The 19,272-nt window shown below is 40.4% G+C and overlaps 1 protein-coding gene and 1 long non-coding RNA gene across 62 annotated transcripts; one reads left to right on the top strand and one right to left on the bottom strand.

The window, feature by feature from the left end:
• Positions 1-481: 481 nt before the first annotated feature.
• Positions 482-2,849, top strand: LOC126982270 (uncharacterized). Of its 50 annotated transcripts, none has more exons than XR_007734992.1 (7): positions 482-999; positions 1,052-1,207; positions 1,362-1,413; positions 1,517-1,568; positions 1,723-1,826; positions 2,235-2,650; positions 2,703-2,849. It is a non-coding gene; the product is annotated as an uncharacterized LOC126982270 (long non-coding RNA). The 50 variants fall into 50 exon arrangements; XR_007734989.1 differs by having other exon boundaries at positions 1,465-1,568; positions 1,775-1,826; XR_007734971.1 differs by having other exon boundaries at positions 1,465-1,568.
• A 56-nt stretch (positions 2,850-2,905) lies between these two features.
• On the bottom strand, positions 2,906-18,167 carry LOC126982268 (glycine receptor subunit alpha-3-like). Of its 12 annotated transcripts, none has more exons than XM_050834250.1 (12): positions 17,981-18,167; positions 17,063-17,163; positions 15,529-15,752; positions 14,383-14,536; positions 12,900-12,982; positions 11,369-11,512; positions 8,196-8,278; positions 7,498-7,632; positions 6,648-6,748; positions 5,455-5,615; positions 4,738-4,867; positions 2,906-3,644 (listed from the first exon to the last, which is right to left on the bottom strand). In XM_050834250.1, the coding sequence occupies exons 3-12, from the start codon at positions 15,717-15,719 to the stop codon at positions 3,474-3,476; spliced, it is 1,353 nt and encodes a 450-aa protein (XP_050690207.1). In that variant the 5' UTR covers positions 15,720-15,752; positions 17,063-17,163; positions 17,981-18,167; the 3' UTR covers positions 2,906-3,473. The 12 variants fall into 12 exon arrangements, with proteins under 12 accessions (XP_050690207.1, XP_050690208.1, XP_050690210.1 ...); XM_050834251.1 differs by having other exon boundaries at positions 18,012-18,160; XM_050834253.1 differs by lacking the exons at positions 14,383-14,536; positions 15,529-15,752; positions 17,063-17,163; positions 17,981-18,167 and adding an exon at positions 14,297-14,317.
• Between the last annotated feature and the right edge of the window lie 1,105 nt (positions 18,168-19,272).

Genomic DNA, 19,272 nt, shown 5'->3' with positions numbered 1-19,272 from the left:
CTCAAATAATTACATATACATATTAACAAGCATCAAATAACATCAATACCCTAATCTTTAATATAGTTTTACCTCTAGGAATGGTGAATCATGCTGGAGAAATTCATTAAGCCTGTATTATTTAACTTTATATCAATTTTATCCCTTTTCAGCCTCATATAATCACATTTACACAACTATAAGCCTTAAAACACGTAAATAATCTAATCTTTAATATATTTACACCTGCAGAAAGGCTAACTTCACGCTATTGTGGCTGTAGAAACTGATTAACTTTGCAAGATCTTCATTTCAGCATCTTATGGAGAATGATTTGGGCACATCTATTCCTTTATTATTTACCTATTAACTGACTTTGTAAGCCATATGTATTAGAATTCCTGTATTATCGTTTCTATTTTGCCAGCTATCGTACATAAGGGTAAGATATCGTACTTTCAGAGGTATTGTCGTACACTTAGGAATGATACACTGTTTCTCTCTTCATCACTAGCCTTTTATTATTAACACTTAGAACTAATTAACATTATTCATTATGACTCATTAATACAGCCTTGGATCATGTATAGGCGGTGTGTGTGTGTGTGTGTGTGTGTGTGTGTGACGAGCTTGTTGAAACGAAACAGCTTCACAAATCTGCTTCGTTCTCGTTCAAACAAGCATTCATCTTTACATATCTAGTTTCTTCCCTTCTCTAACTATATATTTTACCAGCTATTCAGAGACACAACGTCAACACAAGGACAGGACGAACAACGCCTTGCTAGCCTATTAATCCTAGCCTATGACATACTTTTTTTTCTCCTAGTACAATCTGCCCCCCTCGCTCTCTCCCTCTCTCTCTCTCTCCCACGAAAACTATATGATAAGTTCTTACAATGCTTTCCTACTGACAAGGGACGTTTTATTATGGAAAAGACTGTGTTTAATATTAAATCGATGTGTGTATGTACCCTAATGCACATATTACAAGCTCCCTTCCATGGCCGTTCCCTTGAGGTCAGTTTCAACAGTGTCACAAACTCTCCCTTTCCTAGCCATTCCCTTTGAGGTCAGTTCCAACAGTGTCACAAACTCTCCCTTTCCCAGCCATTCCCTTTGAGGTCAGTTTCAACAGTGTCACAAACTCTCCCTTTCCCAGCCATTCCCTTTGAGGTCAGTTTCAACAGTGTCACAAACTCTCCCTTTCCCAGCCATTCCCTTTGAGGTCAGTTCCAACAGTGTCACAAACTCTCCCTTTCCCAGCCGTTCCCTTGAGGTCAGTTTCAACAGTGTCACAAACTCTCCCTTTCCCAGCCAGTCCCATTGAGGTCAGTTCCAACAGTGTCACAAACTCTCCCTTTCCCAGCCGTTCCCTTGAGGTCAGTTTCAACAGTGTCACAAACTCTCCCTTTCCCAGCCATTCCCTTTGAGGTCAGTTCCAACAGTGTCACAAACTCTCCCTTTCCCAGCCGTTCCCTTGAGGTCAGTTCCAACAGTGTCACAAACTCTCCCTTTCCCAGCCATTCCCTTTGAGGTCAGTTCCAACAGTGTCACAAACTCTCCCTTTCCCAGCCATTCCCTTTGAGGTCAGTTCCAACAGTGTCACAAACTCTCCTTTCCCAGCCATTCCTTTGAGGTCAGTTTCAACAGTGTCACAAACTCTCCCTTTCCCAGCCATTCCCTTTGAGGTCAGTTTCAACAGTGTCACAAACTCTCCCTTTCCCAGCCATTCCCTTTGAGGTCAGTTTCAACAGTGTCACAAACTCTCCCTTTCCCAGCCATTCCCTTTGAGGTCAGTTTCAACAGTGTCACAAACTCTCCCTTTCCCAGCCATTCCCTTTGAGGTCAGTTTCAACAGTGTCACAAACTCTCCCTTTCCCAGCCTGTCCCTTTGAGGTCAGTTCCAACAGTGTCACAAACTCTCCCTTTCCGAGTCATTCCCTTTGAGGTCAGTTCCAACAGTGTCACAAACTCTCCCTTTCCTAGCCATTCCCTTTGAGGTCAGTTTCAACAGTGTCACAAACTCTCCCTTTCCGAGTCATTCCCTTTGAGGTCAGTTCCAACAGTGTCACAAACTCTCCCTTTCCCAGCCATTCCCTTTGAGGTCAGTTACAACAGTGTCACAAACTCTCCCTTTCCCAGCCATTCCTTTGAGGTCAGTTCAACAGTGTCACAAACTCTTTCCCAGCCGTTCCCTTTGAGGTCAGTTTCAACAGTCACAAACTCTCCCTTTCCTAGCCATTCCCTTTGAGGTCAGTTTCAACAGTGTCACAAACTCTCCCTTTCCCAGCCGTTCCCTTTGAGGTCAGTTCCAACAGTGTCACAAACTCTCCCTTTCCCAGCCATTCCCTTTGAGGTCAGTTCCAACAGTGTCACAAACTCTCCCTTTCCCAGCCATTCCCTTTGAGGTCAGTTTCAACAGTGTCACAAACTCTCCCTTTCCCAGCCATTCCCTTTGAGGTCAGTTTCAACAGTGTCACAAACTCTCCCTTTCCCAGCCATTCCCTTTGAGGTCAGTTTCAACAGTGTCACAAACTCTCCCTTTCCCAGCCATTCCCTTTGAGGTCAGTTCCAACAGTGTCACAAACTCTCCCTTTCCCAGCCATTCCCTTTGAGGTCAGTTCCAACAGTGTCACAAACTCTCCCTTTCCCAGCCATTCCCTTTGAGGTCAGTTCCAACAGTGTCACAAACTCTCCCTTTCCGAGTCATTCCCTTTGAGGTCAGTTCCAACAGTGTCACAAACTCTCCCTTTCCCAGCCATTCCCTTTGAGGTCAGTTCCAACAGTGTCACAAACTCTCCCTTTCCCAGCCATTCCCTTTGAGGTCAGTTCCAACAGTGTCACAAACTCTCCCTTTCCCAGCCATTCCCTTTGAGGTCAGTTCCAATACCATCGGTCAGCCATGCGCCGTTCCTTATACGAGCTTTTCATGAACTTTTACGGGTTAATAATTACGTCCAGCAGTTGTTGTTTTTTTCTTTTCTTTTCCTTTTTTTATGGGAATAGCAATGACTGGCATCTCTCAATCCTGCAGGGCTTGTAATACAGACGTTAGCGTCATTAATTCTAGTAAAACTATATTTTTTTCAATGTTTTCATAATTTCTTTTTAGTTAGGTTTTTTTTGTGATTCTACATATGTTTTGTTTTAGGAAAAGTACTAAAAAATATAATAAAATTGTATCGCTAATTAATTAATTAATAAATAAATAAATATACTTACTTCAAATTCTACGACAGGTGTCATAATTAACGTACAGGTAAAAAGCAAAAAATGATAAAATAAACGGAAATCCGGAAAAAATATCAGAAAGCAGAACAATTAAAAATAACATAATTACATAAAACAAAGAAAAAAAACGTTATTTATAAATACTCCCAATAAAAAGTAAAAAGGGCGTAAAAGATTAAAAAACAAGTTGACGGACACACAAACAAACATAAACGCAGCTAAACAAAGGAGCAAAATGACCCAATCGACCTTGTCCTTCCTCACAGATACTTCCTGAAGCTGAACCAGTAGATGGCGTTGAGGAGCGCGAAGGAGGTGGGGAACACGTAGCGGGACACGCGGTCTACCATGAGGGCCCTATTCCGCCGCACCTGGGCAGGGGTGGGGCCGGGCGGCTTAGGAGGCTCACCCAGCAGGAACCGACGGGACTCCTGAAGAAGGGACGAAGAAGGGGAAAACGGATTGTGATTGGTATGATAAGACACTCGCTTCTCATATCACCTAATCCTAAAGGTCAAGGAGAGGGTCAAACGGTTTCTAATGAGTGTTTCTTTAGGTTTACCGTACAGAAGGGTCAGACTACCACCAGGGTCATGAAACTACTTCTGGAAATGCCCAAAACTCCTATGAAAGCCTTGTTAAATGTGTGTTTCTTAGGTTCACGGTACAGAAGAAGGGTTGGACTACCACCAGGGTCATGAAAGTACTCCTGGAAATGCCCAAAACTCCTACGAAAGCCTTGTTAAATGTGTGTTTCTTAGGTTCACGGTACAGAAGAAGGGTCAGACTACCACCAGGGTCATGAAACTACTCCTGGAAATGCCCAAAACTCCTACGAAAGCCTTGTTAAATGTGTGTTTCTTAGGTTCACGGTACAGAAGAAGGGTCAGACTACCACCAGGGTCATGAAACTACTCCTGGAAATGCCCAAAACTCCTACGAAAGCCTTGTTAAATGTGTGTTTCTTAGGTTCACGGTACAGAAGAAGTGTCAGGCTACCACCAGGGTCATAAAACTACCCTTGGAAATGCCCAAAACTCCTACGAAAGCCCTGTTAAATGTGTGTTTCTTAGGTTCACTGTACAGAAGAAGGGTCAGACTACCACCAGGGTCATGAAACTACTCCTGGAAATGCCCAAAGCTCCTATGAAAGCCTTGTTAAATATGTGAACTTTATTAATATAAGAGGATATAGAATAAGAGGAGGAAAATAAGGAAGTAAAGAAGTTAGATTAAAAAAGACACCTATATTTTTACTTAATTTTCCTTACCTGCAAATATCTTTCCCCCTATTAACCTCTTCTTCCTCCATTTTATAACTTACCTTACCTTATCTTACCTTACCCTTCCTTACCTTACCTTAACCTTACCTATCCTATGCCAAGCCCTTTTAGGAATATACAAAATTTACAAATACACACACATTTACCTTATCCCACCCTCCCTTTCCCTTCCTCCCTTCCTTCCTCTCTCCCACCTTCCCCTCCCTTAATTACCTTCCTTTACCTGTCCAATCCCTCTTACCTTGATGGCCAGGTCCGTTGCTTTGCTGGGCTTCGGTTCGGCCTTGGCGGGGCCTTTCGCTGCGTCCCCTGAACCGTCTCCGAGAATTATGTTCACAACGGCGTACTCGATAAGGACCATGAACACGAACCTGGCCAAGGGAATAGATGTAGTAGTAGTAGTAGTAGTAGTAGTAGTAGTAGTAGTAGTAGTAGTAGTAGTAGTAGTAGTGGAAAGTCGCAAAGGGATGAAAGAATGAAGATGCTGGTTAACTCTTGCATATGGGATTTGGATAGCATAGGGAGGAGGAGGAGGAAGACCCAAAACTTCCCTTCTTTCCTTCCTCTTCCTTTCTCCTTCCTCATCCTCCCCTTCCCTTCTCTTCCCTTCTCCCTTTTCTCCTCCCTCTCCCTTCCGTTTCCTTCCCTCCCCTCTTCAAACCCTTCCCTTTCCTTCCTCTCTCTCTCCCCTTTCCTCCCCTTTCCATCCTTCCTTCCTCTCCCCTTCCTTGCCAATATACCCTCTTCCTTATTCTTCCTTACCCTTCCTTACCTTTTCCATCCTCCCTTCCCTTCCCTTCCTTCCCTATTTTCTCTCCCTTACTCTTTTTCCCCTTCCTCTCCCTTCCTATCCACCCCAAACACCCTTCTTTCCTCCCTCTCCCTCTTTGTATATTTCCCTTTCCTCTTTCCACCCTCTAAATACCCCTCCCCTTCCTTCCTCCCTCCATATACTCACACGGTACACGAGGACATGAAGATATCGATGGTCTTGATATACGAGACGGGCGGTAGCGAGGCTTGAGACTTCGCTTGTTGTGTAAAGAGTGTGAGCAGCGAGGTGACTCCGAGGGTGACGCGCGCTGGAGCGATCTCAGGCTTGATCCAGAATGACACCCACTGCGAGGAGGAGGAGGAGGAGAGGGTAGAGGAGGGAGAATGAGAGGGATGAAAGAATGAAGATGCTGGTTAACTCTAGCATAAGGGATTTGGGCAGTATAGGGATGAGCTGGAGTTCCAGAGTTTACCAGGGAATGGGATGAGGGAATGAAGATGCTGGTTAACTCTTGCATAAGGGATTTGGGCAGTATAGGGATGAGCTTGAGTAGAGAGTCGTAAAGAGATGAAAGAATGAAGATGCTGGTTAACTCTTGCATAAGGGATTTGGACAGTATAGGGATGAGCTTGAGTAGAGAGTCGTAAAGAGATGAATGAATGAAGATGCTGGTTAACTCTTGCATAAGGGATTTGGACAGTATAGGGATGAGCTTGAGTTACAGAGTTTACCAGCGAAAAGGATGAGGGAATGAAGATGCTGGTTAACTCTTGCATAAGGGATTTGGGCAGTAAGGGATGAGCGGAATGGGATGAGGGAATGAAGATGCTGGTTAACTCTTGCATAAGGGATTTGGGCAGTATAGGGATGAGCTTGAGTTACAGAGTTTACCAGCGAAAAGGATGAGGGAATGCAGATGCTGGTTAACTCTTGCATAAGGGATTTGGACAGCATAGGGATGAGCTAGAGTTCCAGAGTTTACCAGCGAAAAGGATGAGGGAATGAAGATGCTGGTTAACTCTTGCATAAGGGATTTGGACAGTATAGGGATGAGCTAGAGTTCCAGAGTTTACCAGCGAAAGGGATGAGGGAATGAAGATGCTGGTTAACTCTTGCATAAGGGATTTGGACAGTATAGGGATGAGCTAGCGTTCCAGAGTTTACCAGGGAATGGGATGAGGGAATGCAGATGCTGGTTAACTCTTGCATAAAGGATTTGGACAGCATAGGGATGAGCTCGAGTAGAAAGTCTTAGCAAATTTAAAAGAGCAGCCAGCATGGAAATATCGATAGGAAATAGATATATAGAAGGTGACTGAATTAGGACAGGTAAATTCGACAGGTGTGTGTGTGTGTGTGTGTGTGTGTGTACGTACCGACATGATGACGATGAGACAGGTAGGGATGTAGGTGTGGAAGACGTAGTATCCGAGACGTCTCTTCAACGTAAACACGACCTCCAGACACGTGAAGTTACCTGAGAGAGAGAGAGAGAGAGAGAGAGAGAGAGAGAGATGGTTAGATTGGCAGTTAGTTAATTGGTTAGTGTTTGTTTATTTGTTTTCTTCTTTCTTTCTCTCCCTTCCCTTTCCTTCCCTTCATTCCTCTTCCCTTCCCTTCCTTTCCCTTTCCTTCCCTTTCCTTCCCTTCCCTTCCTTTCCCTTTCCTTCCCTTCCCTACCCTTCCCTTCCCTTTCTTTCCATTCCCTTCCCCTCCCTTCTCTTCCCTTCCCTCCCTTCTCCTCCCCACACACACACCCTTACCTTCTCCCCTTCCATATATCTTTTTTTTTTTTTTACGTCTTGGCCTATTGCGCCGGTAGGCTTCTTCCCGGTGGATCCTGATGGTCGGTCCAAGGCTTCTTCCCGGTGGGTCCTGATGGTCGGCCCAGCCCGTTCTGGCGCAGGCGAGTGTTTATAGTGGCGCCATCTTGCATTGGCTCATGCTGCCCTCCCAGAGCTCATCTTTAATCCTAGAATCTAGAGTCCGGGTTGATAGGTGGTCTTCTGGACAGCATGTGGGTAGTTTTAAGCCACTCGGCGGCGGCTGAAAATTCCCAGCTTGGTGGCACCGGTCGGGGATTGAACTCGCGTCCTCCTGAACGCGGGGCCGTCTTGCTATCCGTTCAGCCACCGCCTACCCTAAGCTTAAGCCTACCTTTCCTTCATTTCCCCTACTTACCCTAACTCCCCGTCACCCCTCCCCCTCCCCCCCCCCCTTTCTCACCTGTAGAGTACACCTGCGTGCAATCAGAGGTGTAATTCCTTAAGATGTCCTGTTGAGGGAGTTCGATGCTCTCGTCCACGGCTAAAGGCACGTCTGGATCCCACTCGAACACAAGCTCCTCGGTAGTATGGGAGACTGCAATAGAAGTAGTAGTAGTAGTAGTAGTAGTAGTAGTAGTAGTAGTAGTAGTAGTAGTAGTAGTAGTAGTAGTAGTAGTAGTAGTAGTAGTAGTAGTAGTAGTAGTAGTAGTAGTAGTAGTAGTAGTAGTAGTAGTAGTTGTTTCCTTTCCTCTCCAAATTTTGTATGGGTAACTTATACATATATATTTTACAGAAGTCCTTTTTCTTCCTCCTCAAAAAACGGTAATTTGTATACAGGTACACTGATTAAGACAGACAGATAGATAAACAAACACAAAACAGATAAACACACAGCCAAACAAGACATAGATAAGTAAACAAATTCATAATAAACAAACACAAACAAACAGTAAAACACTCACGGTTCCTCTCCATTTGTAAACAGGTAAACAAGCATCAAGTTCACAGGTAAGCAAACACACACACACACACACACACACACACTCACGGCTCCTCTCCATTTGTAAACAGGTAAACAAGCATTACGTTCACAGGTAAGCAAACACACACACACACACACACACACACACACACACACACACACACACACACACTCACGGCTCTCCATTTGAAGTTTGCACTCCTGGGTATCGTGCGGGTAGATAGCGAAGTTCATGGCGCAGGACAATTTCAGCGTCAGCCTGGGAAAGGAAATGACAGGTAACGAAAGAGGAAAGGTGGGACAGGTAACGAAAGGAAAATGCAGGTGAAAAAAGGAAATACAGGAAAATAATAAATGGAAAACGAGGAAATAATAAAGTGAATCGATGAAGGAAAGGAAGGAAAGGAAATAAAAGAGAAAACAGGAAAGAAGAAAAGATAAATTTAGGAAAAGAAGAAACATTAAGAGGAAAATCAATGTAGCTGTCGAGATGAGAAAGAGAGGAAGAGAAAGAAGGAGAAAAAGATGAGATACACGATAAAAAAAAATTAAAAAAAAGAGAAAGGGAAGAATGGGTAACACAGGTAAAGAAGGAATGGGTAGGATATTGGAGGAAAAGGTAAGTGGGTAAGGAAGGGAAGGAAAGGCAAGGAAAGGTAAATGAAAAGGAAAGTAAAGAGAGGAAGAGAAGTTAACGATAAAAAAGTGTAAAATATGAAAAAAATAATGAACTAGAAAATAAAACAAAAGATAAAAACAAATAAAAAAACATGTAGAAGAAAAATAAGAGGAAAACAAAGAGATATCAAGAGGAAAAAAGAGGAAAATGAGGAAAACAACTTATTTTTCCACTACATTTGAGAAAGAAACAAAAAAATGTCTAAACTATGTCAATACGACGAGGAGGAGGAGGAGGAGGAGGAGGAGGAGGAGGAGGAGGAGGAGGAGGAGGAGGAGGGAAAGAAAAAATCGGTTTGATCCTCTAAGAACTTCCTTTCCACAGAGAGAGAGAGAGAGAGAGAGAGAGAGAGAGAGAGAGAGAGAGAGAGAGAGAGAGAGAGAGAGACGTGTTATATCAGTTCCTCAAGTCTCTCTTCTCTCTCCTCCTCTCCTCTCCTCCTCCTCCTCTTCCTCCTCTTCCTTTCTTCTATCAAACGTTTAATTAAGGGAGATTCTTTTTTTTCTTTTTGTTGTTGTTTATTTATTTATAGGAAGAGAAGGAGGAGGAGGAGGAGGAGGAGAAAGAAGAAGAAGAAGAAGAAGAAGAAGAAGAAGAAGAAGAAGAAGAAGAAGAAGAAGAAGACAAGAGGAAAGAAATAATGGAAAAAATGAAAGAAAATGAGAAACAAAAGAAAGAAGAGGAAGAAGAAGAAGAAGAAGAAGAAGAAGAGGAAGAAGAAGAGGAAGAGGAAAAAAACAAAACACGATCAAGAGGACTTCGTTTCAAGAGTACTCGTGAAACGCCTTATCAGATCTTCCTCCTCCTCCTCCTCCTCCTCCTCCTCCTCTTCTTCCTCTCTTCCTCCTCCTCTTATAAACGTGCCTACCGAGTCATCTTTATATCTCTCCCTCCTCCTCCTCCTCCTCCTCTTCCTCCTCCTCCTCCTCCTCTTCGTACTAACAAGGACACAAGAAGATATTTTTGTACTATCTCCTCCCTCTTCTTCCTCCTCCTCCTCCTCCTCCTCCTCCTCTTCCCTACCACCTTATCTTCTCTATTTTACTAATTGGATCTACTCATTAATTATTTTTTTTTTTATTTAGAAAGAAAAAAAAGAAGACAGGGAGAAAGAAAGAGAGAAAAAAAGAAGAAAGGAAAGAAGGAAGGAAGGAAATAGAGAAAGAAAGAAAGAAGGAGAGAAAGACGAAGAAAGGAAGAAAGAGTTGAAGGAAGGAAGAAGGAAAGAAAGAAAGGAAAAGAAAATAAGAAAAACAAAAAAACGAAAAAACAAACAAAAAAGAAAAGTTAGAAAAAAAACAAGTAGAATCAGAGAAGGAAGAAAGGACGAAAGGGGGGGAAGGGATTAAGGAGGAGGAGGAAGAAGAAGAAGAGGAGGAGGCGGAGTCCCAAGTCGGCCGTCCTAGTGTTTGACGTCAGCGGTATCGAGACAGTGGTTCAAATCTGCTTCGAAATCAACACGTGACGGAACCCTTTGTTACTTCTTTTAATATCTCTCTCAGGCAAGCAGGAAGGAAAAGAAAGTGCAGAGGAGGACAAAAATGATGCACGGGTCGAGAAAGAAGGAAAGAAAGAGAGAATGAAAGACGAAGAAAGGAAAGAAAATGGAAGACGGACTAAAGAAAATTGCCATACGAGGACAGACTTATCCATTTTCACGTGTCCTGCCCGGCTCTCTTATCTCCAAAACCTTATCAGTACCCCCTTATTAAACCCCTCCATCCTTTTACAAACCTAAACCCATTATTACGTATCCTACCTGGCTCTCTTACCTCCAAAACCTTATCAGTACCCCCTCATTAAAGCCCTTCATCCATTTATAAACCTCGGTCAAGTCTCCTCTCACCCTTCGCCTGTATAGAGAATGCAAGTTTAATTGAGTCTTTCCTCGTATGGCAAGTTTCCTAACCCCGTGAATCATCTCTGTCATCCTCCTCTGTACCGATTCTAACGCCTTGATATCTGTTCTATAGCAAGGTGACCAAAACTGCACCGCATACTCTAGATGAGGTCTGACTAATGCTAAATACAGCTTGAGGATGACTTCGGCGCTTCTGTTGTTTACGCTCCTTGAAATGAATCCCAGTACCCTGTTGACATGAAACCCAGTACCTTGTTGACATGAAACCCAGTACCCTGTTGAAATGAATCCCAGTACCCTGTTGAAATGACTCCCAGTACCCTGTTGAAATAAATCCCAGTACCTTGTTCAAATGAATCCCAGTACCCTGTTGACATGAATCCCAGTATCTATCCTGTTTGCTCGATTTCTAACTTGAATGCATTGTGCCCTTCGACGGAGATCAGAGCTCACTAAGACCCCTAAATCCCTCTCGCACCCAGACCTTCTTATGGGAGTGTCATTTAAGCAGTAGTTATGTGAGGGGTTGTTCCTGCCTACACTCAGAATACTGCGCTTCCCGACATTGAACTCCATCTGACATTTCTCCGCCCAGTCATACAATCTGTTTAGTTCACCCTGGAGAATGTACTAGCGTCCTGATCCGACTCAATTACTCTACCGATCTTGGTATCATTTACAAACTTACTGATATCACTATTATCTTATCCCCATTATCTTGCTATCTTACACACCATCTTACCTCCCGCTATCTTACCCCCACTATCCTACCAACTATCTTACCCCCACTATCTTACTATCTTGCTTACTTGACCATGTACTGTATCTTGGAGTCCTGGAAGAGCCAGACGTAGTGGTTCGGGATGGTCATGGTCTGGAAGGTGACCTGCTTGGCGTTCTTGAAAAAGCTGTCTGGACGCCACAAATGCTTCAGCCAGTCCAGATCCAGCAGTCTGAGGGCAGGTGTGCGTGAGACAGGGGTGGAGACAGGTGTGTAGAGAAGACAGGTGTGTAGGCTGGTGTGTAGAGAAGGAAGATGAAGGTAGATGGAAAGACAGGTGTGTGAGAGAGGTAGATTAAGGTTAGGTAGAATGGAAGGTGTGTAGACAGGTGTGCGGTAAATAAGTAGATGATAGCAGGTATTAAAAAAAACAGGTGTGTAAGAGGTGAAGGAAGATTTGCAGGTGTGTGGAAGAGAGGTGCTTAGACTGATGTGTGTGAGAGGTGAGAATAGCTGTACAGGTGTGTGTGTGTGTGTGTGTGTGTGTGTGTGTGTGTGTGTGTGTGTGTGTAGCGAGACAGGTGTGTTGTGCAGATAGAAAGAGGAGGTTTGTAAGAAAGGGACAGGTGTGTAAGTGTGTGAAGAAGGTTGGTAAAAAAAAAATTAGTGGAATATTAAACAAAAAAAAACGTAGAGAAGAGAAAAAAAGAAAGAACGAAAGGGAGATGAAGATAAGAGGTGAAAGATAAGTAAATAAATAAGAGGAATTAGAGAGAAGAGAAAAGAAAGAGAAATACGGAGAAAAAAATGAGAAGAGAGAAAGAGAGAGAAATACGGCGATAAAAATGATAAGAAAATAAAGAAATAAAGATAAAAAACAGACAAAGAGAGAAAGAAAGAGAAAAAAAGCGAGAAAACTGAATAAGCAAAAAAGAAACACGAGTCCTCCAGAGAGAGAGAGAGAGAGAGAGAGAGAGAGAGAGAGTGGAGAGTGCTTAGAAGACTTAATGCTCTTCAAACCTCCATCGCCAGAGGAGAAGGAGGAGGAGGAAGAGGAGGAGGAGGAGGAGGAGGAGGAGGGAGAGACTATACATAACTTTCAATAGGCACGAAATTTCTCTCTCTCTCTCTCTCTCTCTCTCTCTCTCTCTCTCTCATTTACATTATTTACAATTAACAAAAGGGAGGAAACGAGGAGAGAGGAAGAGGAAAGAGAAGAGGAGGAGGAGGAGGAGGAGGAGGAGGAGAAAGGGAGAGGAAGATGAAAGAAGGAAGAGGGTCAGGAGGAGGAGGAGGAGAAGGAGGAGGAGGGGAAGCTTAGGTCAACGAGTTACATCAGCAGGGAGGAGGAGGAAGAGGAGGAGGAGGAGGGAAGGAGGAGGAAAGAAAAGAGGAAGAAAAAAGAAAGAAGGAAAAAAAGAGCGAAAGCAAAAAGAAAACGAAGAAAAGAAAGAAAAGGAGGAAGAAAAAAGAATAGAGAGAGAAGGAAGAGAGAAAGAGAAATCAGGTGAGAAGAAGAAGGAGGAGGAAAAATTGAAGAGAGGGGGAGAGGAGAGAAGAGAAGGAGGGAGGAGGAGGGGGAAGGAGGAGGGGGGGAGGGGCTTAATTACACATCTTACCTGTACTCTGATGTCATGTTCTCAGGTAAACGAAGTCGATGGTCCTTCCAAGTCTGGGCGAAGAAGATGTCGGCCGCGTAGGTCTAGAGGAGGAGGAGGAGGAAGAAGAAGACAGCATCACAATCCCTTCTCTTATATCTCTTTTCAGTCACGTGAGATTAAAACGTCAAATCTATAACAAAACACAAAATCAGGGAAGAACAAACGTTGGGTCATTTTCTTCAACATTCCGGCGTCCAAATACACACACATTTATAACCAGACTTTCGTTGTAGTCGTGGGCATTTACGTGGGTAGTTTTATGACCTTGTTGGATGTCTGGCCATTCCTCTGTAGTCTGTACCATGAATAGAACCTGGCTGATTCTTTTTCCGCCTTTGAATTAAAACATAAAATCTTCTCTTTTTCTAACTTGATTTCTTCTTTTTTTTACCTTCCTCTCCTGGGTCTGTTTTTCGTCTTCCTTTTCTTCTTTTTCTCCTCTCTCTTTCTCCTTTTTCTCTTCTCATCTGATTTATCTTCCTCTTCCTCTTCCTTTTATTTTATTTCTTGTCGTGAGAGGCTGGAGCGTCTGTTAACATCGATCTCTGACTCTATTCTGCCCAAGAGAAGAGAGCTGTGTGTGTCTATAAAGTCTATAAAGGAACTGAAAAAAACAACAATAAAAGGAAAACAAAATAGCATCGTGTCCTTTCTTACCATGGAGTTCTCGTTAATGGAGTCGATAAAGGAACTGAAAAAAAAAAACAATAAAAGGAAAACAAAGGAGCATCGTGTCCTTTCTTACCATGGAGTTCTCGTTGATGGAGTCGATAAAGGAACTAAAAAAACAACAATAAAAGAAAAACAAAGGAGCATCGTGTCCTTTCTTACCATGGAGTTCTCGTTGATGGAGTCTATAAAGGAACTGAAAAAACAACAATAAAAGGAAAACAAAGGAGCATCGTGTTCTTTCTTACCATGGAGTTCTCGTTGATGGAGTCGATAAAGGAACTGAAAAAACAACAATAAAAGGAAAACAAAGGAGCATCGTGTCCTTTCTTACCATGGAGTTCTCGTTGATGGAGTCGATAAAGGAACTGAAAAACAACAACAATAAAAGGAAAACAAAGGAGCATCGTGTCCTTTCTTACCATGGAGTTCTCGTTGATGGAGTCTATAAAGGAACTGAAAAACAACAACAATTAAAGGAAAACAAAATAGCATCGTGTCCTTTCTTACCATGGAGTTCTCGTTGATGGAGTCGATAAAGGAACTGAAAAAAACAACAATAAAAGAAAAACAAAATAGCATCGTGTCCTTTCTTACCATGGAGTTCTCGTTGATGGAGTCGATAAAGGAGCTGAAAAAACAACAACAATAAAAGGAAAACAAAAGAGCATCGTGTCCTTTCTTACCATGGAGTTCTCGTTGATGGAGTCTATAAAGGAACTGAAAAAACAACAATAAAAGAAAAACAAAGGAGCATCGTGTCCTTTCTTACCATGGAGTTCTCGTTAATGGAGTCTATGCCCATGACGGTAACGTGGAAATACACTTGCGTTGCCTTCCCTGCCTTCTTCGGGGGCCGCATTTTATCGTACTCGCTCCTGACCTCCGGCATAATATCGTCGATGGTAAAGGTCTTCCATTCGTCGCTGTGAGAAGAGAAGAAGAGTTGAGAGGAGGAGGAGGAGGAAGAGGAGAGATAGATAGACAGATAGAGATAGTTACACAGATATAAAGATTGGTAGAGATAGAGACAGGCAGATAGATAAATACGTTGATAGATGATTAAGAATAGATTAGAGGAGAAATAAGGAGGAAGAGGAAAGAAAGATAGACAGTTAGATAAAAATAGTTAGATATGTAGATAGATAGATAGATAGATAGATAGAGACAGGCAGACAGACAGATACGTTGATAGATGATTAAAAATAGATTAGAGGAGAAATAAGAAGGAAGAGGAAAGATAGATAGACAGTTAGACAAAGATAGTTAGATATATAGAAAGATAGATAGATAGATAGAGATAGAGAAAGGCAGAGAGATAGATAGATTGACGGGGAAAAAAACATGTAAAAATTAGATTGCTTAAAAATAGATTAGAGGAAGAAAAAAAGGAAGACGAAAGATAGATAGACAGATAGACAAAGATACTTACACATGTAAAGATAGGATACAGACATAGATATAGACAGACAGACAGATAGATAGCTTGATAAACATGTATAAATAAGATAGATAAAAAAAACAGGTTACCAGATAGATAGACGGAGAGAAAGGAAGGAAAGAAGGGAGATAAAGAGGAAGTATATGGAAAGAAAATATAGAAAAAAAGACAATGAAACGAATAGCTTGAAAGTAAAGGAAAAAGAAATAAAGGAAAATATATAAGAGGAATTAATGAGAAGGAAGGAAGGAAGGAAGGAGGGAAGGAGGGAGAGATCAAAGGAGAGAGGAAGGAAGGGATTAAGAGAGAAGAGGAGGAAGGAGAAGAAGAGAAGATAATGAGCAGGGAGGAGGAGGAGGAAGAGGAGGAAGAAGAGGAAGAAGAAGAAGCTATTTAGAAGAGAAATCCAACACTACTACTTCTACTACTACTACTACTACTACTACTACTACTACTACTACGAACAGATGTACTTACTCGCAATTAGCAGGTGTAAGCAGGAGACTCATTAACAGCAGGTAGAAGAGAGAGAGACAGGTAGAGGAGAGAGTAGTGAGGAGAAAAATACTACTACTACTACTACTACTACTACTACTACTACTACTACTACTACTACTACTACTATTACTACTACTACTACTAATGTCTCCTCTCTCTCTCCTCTTCATTTCTCTTCCTCTCGTGTTTCTCTTCTACGCGTCCTGAAAGAGAAATAAATGTTTAATCTTTTTTTCTTTCTTCTTCTTCTTCTTCTTCTTCTTCTTCTTTCTCCTCTACGTTGTTTTCTGATTCTTATGTATTTGTTTCTTTTCTCGTTCTTTCTCTTCCTCATTCTCTTTTCTCTTCAGCTTCCTTTTCCTTCATTTCTTTCTCTTCCTCCTTTTCCTCCTCTTCTTCTTCTTTCTTTCTTTCTTCCTTCATTTCTCTTCTCTTTCTCTTCTTGTCTAGCTAATGTTCTTCTTCTTCTCTCTCTCTCTCTCTCTCTCTCTCTCTCTCTCTCTCTCTCTCTCTCTCTCTCTCTCTCTCTCTCTCTCTTCTTACGTCACTCCTCCTCCTCCTCTTCCTCCTCCTCCTCCTCTTCTTCTTATAGTAAAGAGCACGTAATGACGGTTATACCCCCTCTCTCTCTCTCTCTCTCTCGAATACGAAGATTATGGAAAAAAAAAAGAACAAGGAAAAGATAGACAAAGAAAGTAAAGATAATTGAAAAAAGAAGAAAAGAAAGATAAAGAAAGAAAGAAAGAAGAAAGAAGAAGAAAATAAAAAAACAAAAAAATACGATGATAAAAAAGATAAATAAGAATTGAAAGAAGAAGAAAAGGAAGAAAGAAAAGGAAGAAAAAAGAAGAAAAGAAGAAGAAAAACGAGAAAATAAACTAGAATACGAGGAGAGAGAGAGAGAGAGAGAGAGAGAGAGAGAGAGAGAGAGAGAGAGAGAGAGAGAGAGAGAGAGAGAAGGAATCATTGAAAGAGAGGAAACGAAGAAGGAGGAGGAGGAGGAGGAGGAGGAAGAGGAAGAAGAGGAGGACACGCCTATAGGGATTAAGAAAAGATAAAGAAACAAAGAAAACAATAACAAGTTAAAGACAAAACGTTCCTTTCTTAAAAATGGAGACAAAGAAAGAGAAAAATAATTAGAGGAGACAAAAGGAAGAAGAAGGAGAAGAGAGAGAGAGAGAGAGAGAGAGAGAGAGAGAGAGAGAGAGAGAGAGAGAGAGAGAGAAGATCAGGCAAAACGAGTCGAGAAAAACTTAAAAAACAAACAAAAATTAAAATATAAATACAAAAAAATACAAAAAAATAAGTAAAAAAAACTAAACCAGAAAAGAAAAATAACAAAAAAATAAGAAAATCGTAAAATACAAAAAAAATACAAAAAATGACAAAAATATATAAGTAAACAGGAAATAAAATACAATAAATTATGAAAAAGTGCCGAAAAAATTAAAATATAAAAAAAGACAAACTCATTAAAAGGAACCAACATCAATTAGCGAATACGTAAACTTACCTGTAGACTAATTACCTCTAGGTGTTGTTGTTGTTGTTGTTGTTGTTGTTGTTGTTGTTGTTCTTCGATTTATTTTTTTCTTTTTGCAGTAACTTTTTTTGCTAGTATAGACGTAAGGAATAGTTACATTTTTTTTTAATAAATGGAGTAATTAGAAAACTTATTAGCCTTTTTTTAAATATTGTAACAAAAAATTAGTAAATTCTTCGAAAAATGATATAAAAGATAAGTTGTTAAAAAGTATATTGTTCGAAAAATGATATAAAAAAGTTGTTAAAAAGTATATTGTTCGAAAAATGATATAAAAAAAAGTTGTTAAAAAGTATATTGTTTGAAAAATGATATAAAAAAGTTGTTAAAAAGTGAATTGTTCTAAAAATGATATATAAAAAAGTTGTTAAAAAGTATATTGTTCGAAAAATGATATAAAAAAGTTGTAAAAAAGTATATTGTTTGAAAAATGATATAAAAAAGTTGTTAAAAAGTAAATTGTTTGAAAAATGATATAAAAAACTTGTTAAAAAGTATATTGTTCGAAAAATTATATAAAAAAGTTGTTAAAAAGTATATTGTTCGAAAAATTATATAAAAAACTTGTTAAAAAATATATTGCTGCGAAAAGTAAATGATTTCAAAAACACTGAAACTTATATTTAAAAACATTGAAATTTACACAAAAACTAACAAATACGAAACGCAAATCTTTTAATTACTGTAATCCATTAAAAATATTAAAAAACACAAATGTATCTTTGAAAAAAACAAAAACAAATCGAATCAACTTATATTTAAAAACATTGAAATTTACACAAAAACTAACAAATACGAAACGCAAATCTTTTAATTACTGTAATCCATTAAAAATATTAAAAACACACATGTATCTTTGAAAAAAACAAACAAAATCGAATCAAGTACCGAACAATAACGTTTTTTTTTTCTCTCTCACAAACAGTTCATTGACTTCCGCGTATTTTCTCCCTTTTTTTTAAGCTGGAAGACGTTTGGGGCTATATTTATGTGTGTTTAAGCTAGTTTGTAAGGTCAATGGGTTGTTTTCTGAGGGAGAGCGTCACGTCCAATCTCCTCGAGGGTGAGCGAGAGACTGAAGCAACGAATCTTTCCAACCACGCTCTCTCCCTCCCTCCTCCTACTCTCTCTCTCCCTCCTCCTCCTCCTCCTCTTCCTCTTCTCCTCTTCAGACGAGAATTAATACCTTATGATTTTTGTTCTGTTTTTCTTTTTTTCTTTCTTTCTCCTTTCTCGATAAATAAATAAATGGGGAAAATAATTAAAATATAAGTAAATACGTGAATAATATAAATAAATGTTAGTAAAAAGAATGAACTGAAGCAAAAAAATACACTACTGAATAAATGAAGAACTTAAATAAATGAAATAAGTAAATAAATGACAATAAATGAAATAAACAACAAAATGACCATAGATGAAATGACTAATAAATCCCAATAAATGAAATAAATGTTAATAAACGAAATAATATAAAAAAACAGAGAAAGAAGGAAGAAACGAAAGAGGAAGAGGGAGAATGATAGAAAAGAAGATAGGAATAAAGGAATGAAGATAAAGGAAGGAAGGAAGGAAGGAAAAGGAAGAAAGAACGAGAGATTAAAGAAGGAAGGAAGGAAGAGATGAAGAGGGGAGAGGAAGAAGGAGACAATAAACAAGGAGGAAGAAGAAGGAAAAAGGAAGGAAAGAAAGGAAGGAAGGAAGAAGTAAAGAAGGAAGAGAAGAGGAAGAAGAGGAAATGAAGACAAACAAACAAACAAACAAACAACAAACACATGACCCACTTAGCTAAACAAGGTCATAAAATAAAAAGAAAAACAACAAGATGATATTTCAGTCTAAAATTTATTGAACAAGTCTCTCTCTCATACTAAAACTCATCCATATTCTACCAATCAACCAGTTCACCTATCATCCTGTCATCCATTCAGTCATCCAGTCAACCGGTCAACCACACAGTCAACCGGTCAACCACACAGTCAACCAACCGTACAGTCTGTTGGTTAGTCAATAAACAAAATGAGTCATCCATTCATATACATTTTCATCCATACATTCATCCACCAAGTCAGTCAACCAGCTAGTCATCCAGTCAACCAGGCAACCATATAGTCATCCATCTCATCATTACATAACCAACCTACTCATTCTGTCAACCATTTGGACAACCAGAAACAACC

Source organism: Eriocheir sinensis, chromosome 50, assembly GCF_024679095.1.
Source record: "Eriocheir sinensis breed Jianghai 21 chromosome 50, ASM2467909v1, whole genome shotgun sequence".
NCBI classification, from domain to species: Eukaryota; Metazoa; Arthropoda; class Malacostraca; order Decapoda; family Varunidae; genus Eriocheir; species Eriocheir sinensis.
This window is presented reverse-complemented; position numbering and strand designations above follow the sequence as displayed.